Below are 13,295 nucleotides of genomic sequence, written 5' to 3' on the forward strand. Positions count from 1 at the left end.
TCTTCCCTAAGCTCCAAGAGCCCTTATTTTGCCTCTGTAACTCATTTCCTGAGCCCATTTCTTCTATGGCTCACTTCTTCGACCTCTGTGACTTACTAATAAACTTTCTCTTATGGTTCGAGTCTTAGCTCTGAATTCTTTCCTACCCAGAACTCAAGTACTGAGATTGCTTTTTACCCACTACTGAGGTCTAACACCTGGTGCAGTGTTTCTGCCACTAACAAAATGAGCTTTACTAGGGTAGCACTCCTACAAACTCCTGATGAATGAGTTTGGAAGGAAGAACTGGGCATGCATTGCTCTGCCCCTCCATCTCACAGGGCCTGGCTGTCCACAGCAAGTTTATGTTCTGCTCTCTTATTTATCATGAGGGGTCTAACCCCATAGGGAAGATCGTGATGGCCTTATGCTGCCTTTGTCCAGGGGGAAATCTAGCCTAATCCTGAGGTCCGTGATAGGAAATGGATTTCACCAAAGTATAAGCCACATTCTCCCATACCTGCTTTGTTGATAATAAAGGCAGTATTGGCTCTCCATTAGCTCATTCCTTTGTCTTTTTAAATTGGCTTAGAACGTGACCAGGGAAAGAGGGTGTTATATATTTATCCCTTCAGATCCCAGGAGCTATGTTTGCAGAAAGAAAATTTGATCTGTGTCTGGCTGGCATAGGAGTGGAGCAAAGGAGGCAAAGTCCTGGTGGAATCTATTCCCTTAATGCGCTGCAAAACCTTTTTCTTCCAAGGCCGGATCACAGGGGCCTTCACAGGGGCAGAGGATAGATGATAAGATCTCTTTGGGAGTGGGGAGGGGGTGTCCCCACTTACACAACATAAGTACTCTTGGGCAGACCTATCCCAAGAAGCCCAACCAAATGGGTAAAGGAGAAGCCAAGACAATTCAGTGTCCTGTTTACCCACTACTGAACTTCTGGAAGACTACCATCCACACCTGATTTCCCTCCACTCTTGTCTATTCTGTGATGCCTTGAATGAAAGTCAAGCACCAAAATGTGAAATACAGTGCAGTTTATTGAGAAAAGAAAATGCGACATAATCATCACCAGAGGACCCACAGCTAAGGGAATTAAGGAGACAGAGGTAAGTCAGGATATGATGCCCAGAAGTGGGGAAGGCATCCTGTGAACCCATAGTCCAGAGGTCTTGACCATCCATGCTCTAGCACTGGCCCTCCTCAGACAAGGCTGAAACATGCCAGGTTCAGACCATTAACCCCCAGGGAGAAAGGGAGGTGGGCCAGAGTGGGAACAGGCAGGCTGGGAAGGTCCACACTGGTTTTAGCTCAAATGTTGCTGTCCAAAGTCAGGGGCCATCACAAGGTCACATCTAGGGACATCAACATCCCAGACTAGCATCTGGCCTTCCCTGGCCTGGGAGATGTCTTCAGGATGGAGGATCCAGAAAGAAGTTCAGCCCCTTCTCCAGGGAATTTAAGGAAAAGCAAGGTTGAGGTTGGCATCTAAGAGTGGGAGTGCTGTTGCAGGCTGAGAGGGAAGCAGGTGGACATGGAGATTTGGCCCTGGAGGATCACTTGGAGCTGTGCTGGCTTGAGCTGGGGGTCTGAGAGAAGCGGATATTGGTGCTGCCTCCACCGCCAGACTTGTAGCCACTGCCTCCAGTGGTCTGGATGCCACCAGAGCTGGAGCCAATTCCGCTCTGGCTCACAGAGCTGCTGCCTCCACCGCTGAGCCTGCTCCCAGCACTGCCGCTCTGGTAGCCTCCGGTGCTGGTGCCACTGCCGCTCTGGTAGCCTCCGATGCTGGTGCCACTGCCGCTCTGGTAGCCTCTGGTGCTGGTGCCGCTCTGGTAGCCTTCGGTGCTGGTGCCACTGCCACTCTGGTAGCTCCCAGTGCCACCGTTCTGGAACCCCCTGGTGCTGCCGCCGCTAATGCCACCATAACCACTACTGTTGCCACCGCTTACTCCTCTGTGGCCACCACTGCTGCCTCTGCTGCTGCTGTTGCCTCTGTAGCCACCACTGCTGCTGCCACTGACCCCTCCAAAGCCGCCACGGCTTCCACCAGAGCTGCCGCTTGTGCTGGTGACATTGCTGACCACCGCTATAGGAGAACAGGCACTCGATTCAGGCTAATGGGCTAGTCCTATATCCCAGCTCCACCCTACTTGGCTGTGTGACTTAGGGAAAGATACCCAACTTCTCTGAGACCTCAGTTAGTTAGAGAGAGAGAGAGGGAGGGAGAGGGAGAGAGAGAGAGAGAGAGAGAGAGAGAGAGAGAGAGAGAGAGAGAGAGAGAGAAAGGCTGGCCCTTTAGTGCTATTTTCCAAAAACAAGAGCCAGGAGTATCCACATAAATTTCTGGTTCTCCAAACCTGGGGAACTCCCAAGATCTCAAGGGTGTGCCAGTTTACACTAAGTTAAGTGTGTGTGGCCATGGTCTGAGACCCGAGGTACCACTTGGTGGCCTGGCCTCCTTTCATGGGTCAGGTTCTCCTGCCTGAAGGTCAGGGAGGATGTTCCTAATTCCTCTTTTTACAATCCAGGAGAAGGTTTTTGAAGGGCTACTTACAAATGCTCACAGCACTCTGACACTCTCCAGACATCCTAAAAAAGGAGAGAAGGAGAGGTGGATTATTTCTGCAATGAGCCATTAGCCACACTGCTGAGGGTTCATAACCTTGGGAGCCATGTTTGGGAGCCATGGGAATTTGCCCAACTAGGGGTCAAGTTCACAGGAGAAGAAAGGCTATTCCAAGCCTGTTTCCATGACCAGATGTCCTCAGGAAATGGGGCTGCTTCAGAGGTTGAGATGTCCAGAAACTCTACCAGCCACCCTCCAGATCTCATCTTCTTTCCCTTAGTTCCCACGATTATCTGTTCTAGGCAAATCCCACTTGATTAGCCCATTCTCACCTCTCCTCCCCTGCTGGACCTTCTTCCCACCTTGCCCTCCTTCTCCACCCAGCCCTGGCCTTTTTATTTATGACTTTCCTCTTCCAGGAGACCTTCCCCAATGAGCCCTCCTGGGGTGGTGCTGGGGGTGGTGATGATGATGGTTGTTCAAGGTGGGTAAAATGTGAGAGGAGCCGACACAACACATGACTTTGAAAATGCCCTGTGCACACTGCTCATCTTCCTATGCCTCGTTCTTGTTTGTGGAGCAGGCATGTCCACATATCTGAGTGGACACGGAATATGTCCGCACACCTTGCCAATGTGGGCCCCCCTGGTGTCGACCACTCCCTCCTCATTGCACAACTCCCAGTACACAGAGCTCCATCTTCACTCGCACTTCTCTCCATAGGGACTCATAAGAAATCCTTACGTTTTCTTCTCTCACTTGCATTTTGCTTTTCTCCATCAGATTGGGAGCTGCCCAGGGACAAAGGCTATGAACCTGGGCTGCCTAAAGCATCTAGTCAGCAAAAAGATCTCTCAATTCTTAACACACTTTTGGCCTTTGATATCTACTCACTAAGCCCTAACTTGCTGCTTGATATTGAGTTAGTTTTCCAGAGTATGTATGTATCAGCCACCTCCTTATAAGGACTCAGGCCCAGGGGTTGGTGGTTGCAGAACTGTCTATACTGAGCTGTCTATATGTTAACCATTAGCCACATAAAAATATTTAAATTTATTAAAATTAAATCAGATGTAAAAATCGGTTCCTCAGTTGCACTAGCCACATTTCAAGTGCTCAACTGGCGAATGGCTATTGTATTGGACAGCACAGATAGAAAGCATTTTGATCATCTCAGAAAGTTCCACCCGACAGCCACTATAACTTTTTTTATAGTCTCAAAGCACTTTTTCTTACACATCACACATAGGAAGGATCAACAAAGGATGTAATACAATATTGATGTCCATGGTAAGTTGAAGAGTTGGATGATGTTGATAAATAAAAAGTAATGGTGCTTGAATGCTAAACGCTGTCATTCAGGGGATTCCTTACCCTTGTCTGGGTTGTCCTCTCCTTGTCATCTTGCCTTCTTTCTTCACTATCAAACATCACTTTAAAATTATATCTGGAGAATGCTGACCCCACCACCCCTCACCTGCACTCCTCGCCCTCCAGCAGCTTGCGGTAGGTGGCGATCTCCACATCCAGGGCCAGCTTGACATTCATCAACTCCTGGTACTCACGCAGCAGCCGGGCCATGTCATCCTTGGCCTTCTGTAGGGCAGCCTTTAAGCCTTCAAGCTTGGCACTGGCGTCTTTGAGGGCCATTTCCCCACGCTGCTCAGCTTCAGCAATGGCTGCCTGAAGGTTGGCATGCTGAGGCAGAGGAAAGTAGATCAATTAGCATAGCGACCAGGAAACAAACACCTGAACTTTCCTGAGAGGTCTCTTCCCCATCCAGCATCCCTTTGTTCCCTTCCTTAGAGATTCAATGGGGCATGCTCAGAAAAACAGAAGTCAGTTTTGCAAGTGGCTCATTCATCTCTGGCCCATTGAAATTGACTCATGTCTCATCAAGAAAAGGAACACTGATTTGCTGGCAAAGGTTGTAGTGGTCTGGTGGGTGGGTCTTTTGGTAAGACTGTTTAAAAACTCCCTTGCCTAATCATTTCATTTCAGTGATACAAATTAGTCATCAAGGTTATGTGACAAATAGTCGCAGAGAGCAGATCCTACTGAGAGCTGAGTGTTTAAGGCCACCCCTACAGTTGCAAGATTTGGCAAACCAGAATGGGCAAGCTTCTCTTCTTAGGGACCATCAGGAAGCCCAGCCTTTACGAGGAACATCTGGAGAAACAGAATGTCCCCGAGATGGTGCTATTCCACATGTGACACCATGAAAGGACAGAGAAAGCATGTGGCAGAGGCACAGCTGTTGCTTCTCCTTCTCCCCAGGGCCCAGAAGATCTCCAGGATCTCCAATAACCCCAGACCCACCTGTTTCTTGACATTTTCAATCTCGGCCCGCAGCCTCTGGATCATTCTGTTGAGCTCCATGATCTCACTCTTGGTGCTCTTCAGGTCATCCCCGTGTCTGCCGGCTGTGGTCTGCAGCTCTCCAAGCTAACAGAGGAGAACCCAACCAACATGTTTTTGCAAAGTGTGGAAGCATTCTTGATGAAGGTCAGCAGGACCTAAAACTAGAGTGTGGGAATAGGAGGAGGGCTCCCACCTTGGTCTGGTACAGGGCCTCAGCCTCAGCCTTGCTCCTCTGGGCAATCTCCTCATACTGGGCCTTGACCTCAGCGATGATGCTGTCCAGGTCCAGGCAGCGGTTGTTGTCCATGGACAGGACCACAGATGTGTCACTCACATGACTCTGCATCTGGGACAGCTCCTGTGGGGAACATGGATGGTCATCTTCACTATCCTCTGGCCCCAGGGGATGTTGGGAATGAAAAAGTTCAAGAATTTTGATCAGCAAAGATATCCCAACAATGGGGCCAGGAGTGGGACAGTTAGAATAATAAGCTTGCATTTTAGATGAAAGGATGTCAGACAACAATGCTAAAGGAAAAGGAAATACACAAATATAATCAGGTCAGCCTGAAAGTATCAGCGAGCAGCATTCTGTGTGGGTTTCGATGGGACTGCAATAGGGAAGAGTGTTCTGACGGAGCTAGCTGTGATACTCGTATAGGAGCCAGAGGGAAGATGTAGAGCAAAATGGGAAAGTAAGGCTGACAGAGAGGAACCTTGGCCCTGTGGGCCAGGTCTATGCAGGCTGGAGAGCTAAGTTAGCATTTCCTGGGTAGGGTGGAGCTGAGTTCTGAGCCCTGACACTGCTTTTGTGTGTGTTCTGCCACTTGACTGTCCCCTAAAGTTACACTTGAGAAGCATGTTTGGGAAGATGCAGGCAGGAAGGCTGTGGAGCTTGGCAAACCAAGGAAATCACCATCTCATAGAGGGTCCTCAAGAAGTTGAGCTCATCCGTCAGGCTGTCGACCTTGGCCTGCAGCTCCACCTTGTTCATGTAGGCCCCATCCACATCCTGGGGCAGAGGGAAGGGTGGTCAGAAAGCAAAAGAAGGCCTCTGCTCCCCTACCACCCATAGCTCTCTCCTAAGTCGTCATCTCTCCCCTTTGTCCCTCACCCACCCCTCCTCCTAACTGTGAATTTTCACCTTCCCTCTTTAAAAAAAGAAAGAAAGAAAGAAAAGGTGGTATCCTTCCTTATAATTGCTTTGACCAGTCAAACCCCAACGTTGTAACACACTATAAACCACATCAGCCAGGCATGGGATAAGGGTAGAAAAAGTACATTTTTCTAATATTTGACTTTGGTAACATAGCAGTAAAAAAACACCCTCTTGAATTGAAATAAAGGTATTCTTCTCACTGTTCCATCTGTATGATAACTGATTTAAACAAGCGACAAGTATTTATACACTGTTACTTTTAATAACATCCAAGTACATTTGGGGGCTGAAAACCTTGATTAATTCTATCCAAAAAAAATGTTCATTATCAGTTGGAATTACTAATCAGCTCATTTCCAAAAATGTAAGCCCCATACATGGCGTAGGGTCGCCATGCTCAGAGCTGGCTCTGCTCTCCCCATGGTGGCAGTGCCCAGAAACAGAGCCTCAACCTGCCCATCCCAACTCACTTACCTTCTTGAGTCCCACAAACTCATTCTCGGCCGCAGTGCGTTTATTGATCTCATCTTCATACCTGGGACGGAAAGAGACACACACTTGGACAGTGACATTTCAGAAGTTAAAAAATAAGAAAGATGAGGATCTCTAGCATTCATGCGGAACCTCCTCACTCAGAGACGAGACCAGCTACAGGGGGCCCTGGGCTCACACTCAGTTTAATGCTCTGCTGACACCATCTTTAAATTCTTAATAATATTTTAACAAGGGCCCTGCATTTTCATTTTGTACTGAACCCCCACACTTATATAGCCAATTCTGTCTAGAGGCCTCTCCTTGCCCTCCTCCAAGTCGGGGTGACAGGCTGAGGTGTGGGCAGGCGGGGTGGAGGGAGATTTCAAGGAGCCAGCTACTTGCGGCTTCGACAGGCATCACAAAGCACAGTGCATATGTGAGACCTAGAGAGATATTTGCTCAGAGCCGGTGTTTCTGTTTCTCTTTTCATTAATTACAGTTGCTTCTTATAGGAATTAGGGATAACAATGAACTCATGTCTCCTGAATGCATCAAAGTTACCGGCTTTGTGCCTATTAAAAATCTCCTGCCGAGATTAAAGACTGGAATGATTCCAGGAGGAAAGAGGTTTCTGAGTGATGAGAATATGAGTTGTCACTGGACTCCCAGAGCCTAGCACTCAGCCTGCCACAGATGGGTTCCCACCAGGTCTGTGCGGTTGAATTGGACTGGGGCTTCCCCTGAGCAGGTGTGCCCACTCCCATGGGTCCTGACCCCCAAGGATGTCTGTGAGAAGCCCTGTTTGCCTCTCACAGACCTCAGGGGGTGTCAACTACAACTCCGAACTTCATGAGGAAACTGAATGAAACTGCAGAGATGGGGGTTGGACTGCACACCCTGAAAGTGCCTTCCCCAGCAGGCCTGGACTGTCTGCCCAGAATCCCTGGGACCTGTGGGGCACTCAGACTTCTGGGACCTGCCCATACCCACTGGCCCTGGATGTCTAGGACCAGAGCACAGGAATGTGCATTTTTTACAAACTCCCACTGGGATTCCTATGTACAGTTAAGTGTGTAGGGCTCTTCATCCTAAAGAGCTTCAAATTCTGGGAGGCTCTCCTGCCCATCTGGGCTGGCATAGGAGGGAGCCTGCGTTGAGACTGAAAAACATGTCATAATTACCTCCTAGAAGTCTCAGTCCCCACCCTCTCACCCTCTTCCGCTCGGTCATGTTTCCCTCAATAAACCATCCAAGGTGTTGCCTGAAGGTGCAGTTGGGAACAATTAAAATCCCAAAGTGGGGTCAGTCCTCCCTGCTAATCCCCCAGAAAAGGAAAGTGTCCAGTTGGGGCCTCACTTCTTTTTGAAGTCTTCCACCAGGACCTGCATGTTCTTCAGCTCTCCTTCCAGGTTCCCTCTCTCCCCCAGAGCCAAGTCCAGCTGCCTGCGCAGGAAGCTGATGTAGGATTCGAAGAAAGGCTCCAGGTTGTTGGGGCCCGAACCGGAGCCTGTGGTCTGCTGCTGGAGCAGATTCCATTTGGTTTCCAGGACCTTGTTCTGCTGTTCCAGGAACCGCACCTGCATCCCAAAGGGTAGAAATAAGGAGCATGAACCCAGTTTTTTTTTTAACTGCAATAGCTTCTGGGTTTTTGTTGTTGTTTTGTTTATTGGGTTTTTTGTTTTGGTTTTGTTTTGGAGTTATTTTTTTTGGAATTTGGGAAAGATGAAGATTTAGAAAAGGGAGAGCTAGAATATTAAGTGCTTACTCTATACCTATTTTCACATATTTCCTCTCATTTAATCCTCACAACCACCTATAAAGGGGATGTTATTATCCCCATTTTGTAGATAAGGAACCTGAGCTTAATTAGGTTGCCCAAAGTGATGTGGCTACTAAGACACAAAGCTAAGAGTCAAACCAAGCACTTCTCTAGTCTATTGAGATCCTTCAGAACACAACTAAAGGAGGGCAGCATAAATAAAGTTATTTATTATTAAAAACTTATTCACCTCTATACAGGCAGAGAAAACAGTCAATGAGGTCTAACTATTTTCAGGTTGTTTTGGATTTTCTTTAGACTTACAGGTAATCTAGGTTTAACTTCTAATCCCAGGTTCATCCTCCGGACCAAGCACACCCTCCCCTGTACCAGCATGGACCCCTCAATTTAATAGCGGCTAAAGCACAGCACCATTGAGAAGGTAAGTCAGTTGCCAATACTGTCATTGAGAGAAAGTCCCAAGATTTCTACTAGTGCAAGCTTAATTACCAGACAGTTTAGATTATCACAATTGCTTTTTAAGAGTAATTGAAAATTAGCTATTATAGTGTCATAGTTAATGCCCTATTCTTAACAAGAACTAAAAGCATATTTGGACCCTCACCTCATTTTCCCTGGTCCTAGCCCTAGAAGTAAATCAGGAGTCAGAATCCCACTGCCTTTTATCGCTGGGAAAAAAGGGCCCAAAGAGCAAGAGAGGCAGGCTCACTGTCTTGTAGGGACCAAGGCAGAACCATGACAAGAAGCCACACCCCTGCCTCTAAGCCAGGCAGATCCCACTGCATCTTTCTATACCAACCCCCTGGGTGGCCCAAACCCTCTACGACGCCCCTGGGCTTTTCCCTCACCTTGTCGATAAAGGAGGCAAACTTGTTGTTGAGGGTCTTGATCTGCTCCCGCTCCTGGGCCTTGACCTGCCCAATCTGAGGGTCGATCTCCACATTGAGGGGCTGCAGAAGGCTCTGGTTGACAGTCACTTCCTGGATTCCCCCAGGAAAGCCACCAGGGCCAAAACCACCAGGACCACCAAAGCCACCAGGGCCACCAAAGCCACCAGCTCCACCAAAGCCACCAGCTCCTCCAAAGCCACCAGCTCCTCCAAAGCCACCAGCCCCTCCAAAACCACTAGCCCCTCCAAAGCCACCAGCTCCTCCAAAGCCACCTCCCATTCCTCTGCCACCACCAAAGCCACCTCCAAAGCCACTGCCACAGCTGCTACGCCCTCCCCCAAAGCCACCAGTCCGGGAACCACCAGCCACACTGATGGAGATGCTCTTGTTGCCACCCAGGTTGTAGAGGCTGCGACTGCCAAAGCCACCTGCCCCGCTCCGGAACCCACAGGCTCCTCCACTGGCTCCCCCTGAACGGGCCACACAGCTCATCCTGCTGCTGCCGCCGGAGACCACAGCAGAGCGGCCAGAGAAGCCCTGGCTCCCGCCGCTGAAGGATTTCTTGCAGACTTGTTTGTTCATGGTGAGAGCTTGGAGGTGAACTAGCAATCACTTAGCAAGAGCAGAAAGGGATGAAGAGAGAGGATGAGGACAACAGAGGAGACTGGCCTTTATATACCAAGCAGTCTGGCTTGGAAGAAGGTGAGGCCAGCAATTAGCTGAGAGTCATCTTGGGTTTGGTTTGCCTTCTAGGCAATAAGTTATTTCTAAGTTCCCAACACACCTCAAAAATAATCCTCTGGACCAAAATGACTTTGCTTTCTTAGCTTAATCACCCAAACCTGCCTTGGTTGACAAAAGACAGGAGCTCTCCACCCTCCCTTCATGTGATTTCCTCAAGGGTCTTAGGGAACACAAACAGCACCTGATCCAGCAGGATGAGTTGAGTTTTGACACCAGGGAATCAAGAGCCACTGAGCTCCATGACACAAGAGTGAGGAGGAGACAACCTCTTCCAGGTGGGCTGAGTGCCTTCCTGTAGTGCGGAGTGCCACTGCCCAATGACATGTCATCTGTGATCTGTGCCCACCTCTTCAGAGAAATACCCAGAGGAGGGCTTGGGGTTGGGGGAGGGGGATGAAAAGTACGCTGACCCCACAGGGTGTACTCTAGGCCCACCTCAGCCAAGGACATCTGTTTAAGCCAGCCTGCCATTTGAGCTAAGAAGTGTTGCTCATGGGAAACAAAAGTGGAGATAAAATGTCTGACCCATGAGAAAAGTGAGAGCCATGTACGAAGCAAGCAAGTGTGAGGCTTGGAAAGAAGGAGACATAGACAAGGAGTCTCAGACCAAACCCCTCCACCACCATCCTAGATCAACAGCAGATGATTTCTGGATCAGGAAGCAAGAGAGGAGAGAGTGTGAGCATTCTTTAGTTGGCTGATAGAGTCAGCTCAAAGACCCCATTCATCTTAAGATAAGAGTGTGTGCTGTATCAGAGCTGGTGACCTTAGGATCTCCTGTCCCCTTCACCATCTGGTCTGAGTTAGATGCCCCTCCCTGTTCTCCCACCATACACTGCACTTTTCCCACCATGGCCCTGATTTAATGTATACTTATCTCTTCATTTGTCAGTATCCCTCTTGGCTCTGAGCTCATTGAAGGAGGGAACTGAGTCCTATTCATTCTAAACCTCCAGCTTCTTGCATAGGGTAAACATAACACAAACATGTGGTAACTGGCTGATGACCAGTGTCTAAGAATATAAATATCTATACCCAGGTCCCACCCCAGTCTTATGGAATGAAAATCTCCAGAGAAAGGGCTTGCATGTCTGTATTTTTAACAAGCCCTCCAGGTAATCCCTATGACCAGGGAAGTTTGGGCAACACTGGTCTAGACTATGAGTATTCCAACAGGGCCAGGAAGTGGGGGGAGGACCCTTGGTGGTAGAATGGGTACACTGACACATTGCTGCTCTAACTTACTACAGCTCAACTGTCCCCATTCTCATGCAATCCACCTCCACACTCAACCATGCCACACATGGCTAGAGCAAATTCTCAGGTTATTATCTACATATGGGACTTCACGAGGTATGACAGGAGTAGAGCAGAATGATTCTAGAATCCCCAGAAATAGGTGGTTGGTACATCTCCAGAATTCCAATCAGATCAGCAGCAAGCACTCTGTCTTTTGGGGATGGTTTCTAGACAGTCTGAGGCAGGGTCTGAAGAACCCCAAGTTAAGCAATTTTAAGTACTCTGTAGCTAATTCTCAATTCTCTGCTCTGCAGTTTGTCTAGAGCCAGCTCCACTACTCACTAGCTCTTTGACCTGAACAAGTTATTTAATTTTTATGTGTCTTGGTTTCCTCAACTATAAAATGGGGATGACCATAGCATGTTCTTTGTGGGGTTGTTATGAGTATTAAACAACTAAATCAATGCTCAGTATTTGGAGACATGGGGGAAGGGAATAACATGTCTGGCCTCAGCTATTCTCAAAACAATTTTGCCTCCTTGAGAAACTTATGAATGGATGGTAGGGAAAGGAAGCTAGGTGTGAGTGGAGAGTAAGAAAACCAAGCTGGGAGAATAGAGAGCAAGACCTCTGCTATGATGGATTTGGGTTGGGTGACCTTGGACTGTGATTTAACACACAGTCTGTTCTGACCTGTCAAATCCCTTCCTATTCACTGGTTGATAATGAGCCTCACTGGAAAGTGAAAGCCCTTTAAAATTTACTAAAAGCCACACAAGAGTAAGGTACCTGTGGTCTAACAGAAAGCCTGTCATCATGGACGTCGGAAGATCTGCGTTCATACCCCTTGTCTACCTCTCTCTGTGGTGACCTTAGACAAGGGCCTTGACTTCTTTGAGCCACTCTTTCCTTATTTGTAAAATGAGGATTCTACCCAACTTGCAGGATTGTTTTGATATTTAATTAGTGTCCAGCAGCAAATGTTTGGATTTTTTAAAAACACTATTCATCCAGACAATCCAAGAAGGGGATTCTGTGTTGGGTTCTTCTTTGAGACATTTACTCCACCCATTAATTGAGTGCCAATCTCTCTTGTTGAGGTCTTTATGCATAATCTTTAAAATTCCTTTAAAAGTAGATTAAATTCTCTCCCTAGGAAAAAGGTTGAGCCAGGCTCATCTGAAGCCCCGGTGAGAGCCCAAAGCAAACAAGGACAGACATCAGTGTTTCCGACGCCCCTCCCCTCCCTTGGCTGCAGTGCTGAGGCAGCAGTGGCAGCCTCCTAAGTGTGGCTCATCTCTGCCTCCCCAGCATACGGTGGAAAAGAGGGACAGAGAGAAGCAATGGGCAGATCACAAAAACATGGTTTGGGTTGGGTTCTCCTAATCCATGTCTCCAAAGCCTGCCAAAGCATCATCTTATTTAGCCGGTTGGGGTTGTTTTCTTAGCAGTTGACTGAAACTGCTGGAAATATACAGAGTTAGCATCGTTGGCAGCACTTTTCTTACTCACTGCAGGATCTTTTAGAGCAGTGGCGTCTAAATGGCCTGCCTGCTGTCAACAGTCTGAGTTCTAGTCACTCATCTGCAGAACCTTCTGTGTGAAGGTAGCCAAGTGGCTAAGCGCTCTGGGTCCCTACTTCCTCATCTATAAAATAGGAGCAATTGTCACCAAGCAGAGTTATTTCCTCTAACCAAATTGCTCTCTGGTATTCACTACAGTCAGAATACTTAAGAGTGGTTTGTCATGTAATTGTGAGTAGAGGTATCATCAGACAGTGGCCATTACCTGTAGGTCAAAGTAAGGAGGCATCCCTCTCCACCTGGAGCCGAGGATGAAGGGGTGAGAGTTACATGCTCCTTTATGTGTGTGAATTCGCAGATCCAATTTTCTAGGTCATTATTAATCTGTTCTCCAAAAAAAACAGAAAGAAAAATGGACAATCATACTGGTTATGCTGTCCCTGGACTAAAAATTACTATTATTTTCTCCTTTTTATCATGTTAAAATAAAGCATATCACAACTAAATAATTTTAACAAATGAACTGTAAAAATATATTACATATAGGGCTAGCTCCCGTCATAACTAA

At 47.8% G+C, this 13,295-nt stretch overlaps 1 protein-coding gene across 1 annotated transcript; it reads right to left on the reverse strand.

Annotated features, from left to right (window-relative positions):
• Positions 1-1,485: 1,485 nt before the first annotated feature.
• LOC132227631 (keratin, type II cytoskeletal 2 oral-like) lies at positions 1,486-9,877 on the reverse strand. The gene is made up of 9 exons (XM_059682965.1): positions 9,180-9,877; positions 7,908-8,128; positions 6,552-6,612; positions 5,835-5,930; positions 5,112-5,276; positions 4,877-5,002; positions 4,035-4,255; positions 2,546-2,580; positions 1,486-2,077 (listed from the first exon to the last, which is right to left on the reverse strand). The coding sequence occupies exons 1-9, from the start codon at positions 9,801-9,803 to the stop codon at positions 1,545-1,547; spliced, it is 2,082 nt and encodes a 693-aa protein (XP_059538948.1). The 5' UTR covers positions 9,804-9,877; the 3' UTR covers positions 1,486-1,544.
• Positions 9,878-13,295: the final 3,418 nt, after the last annotated feature.

Source organism: Myotis daubentonii, chromosome 2, assembly GCF_963259705.1.
Source record: "Myotis daubentonii chromosome 2, mMyoDau2.1, whole genome shotgun sequence".
In the NCBI taxonomy this organism is placed as follows: Eukaryota; Metazoa; Chordata; class Mammalia; order Chiroptera; family Vespertilionidae; genus Myotis; species Myotis daubentonii.

Excerpts from the sequence above, each read along its gene's own strand:
- LOC132227631 (XM_059682965.1), bottom strand. The coding sequence starts at position 9,803 with ATGAACAAACAAGTCTGCAAGAAATCCTTCAGCGGCGGGAGCCAGGGC. Across the intron at positions 8,129-9,179 it reads TTGCCTCCTTTATCGACAAG|GTGCGGTTCCTGGAACAGCA; the intron begins GTGAGGGAAAAG and ends TTTGGGATGCAG. Across the intron at positions 5,277-5,834 it reads TGAGGACCCTCTATGAGATG|GAGCTGTCCCAGATGCAGAG; the intron begins GTGATTTCCTTG and ends TGTTCCCCACAG.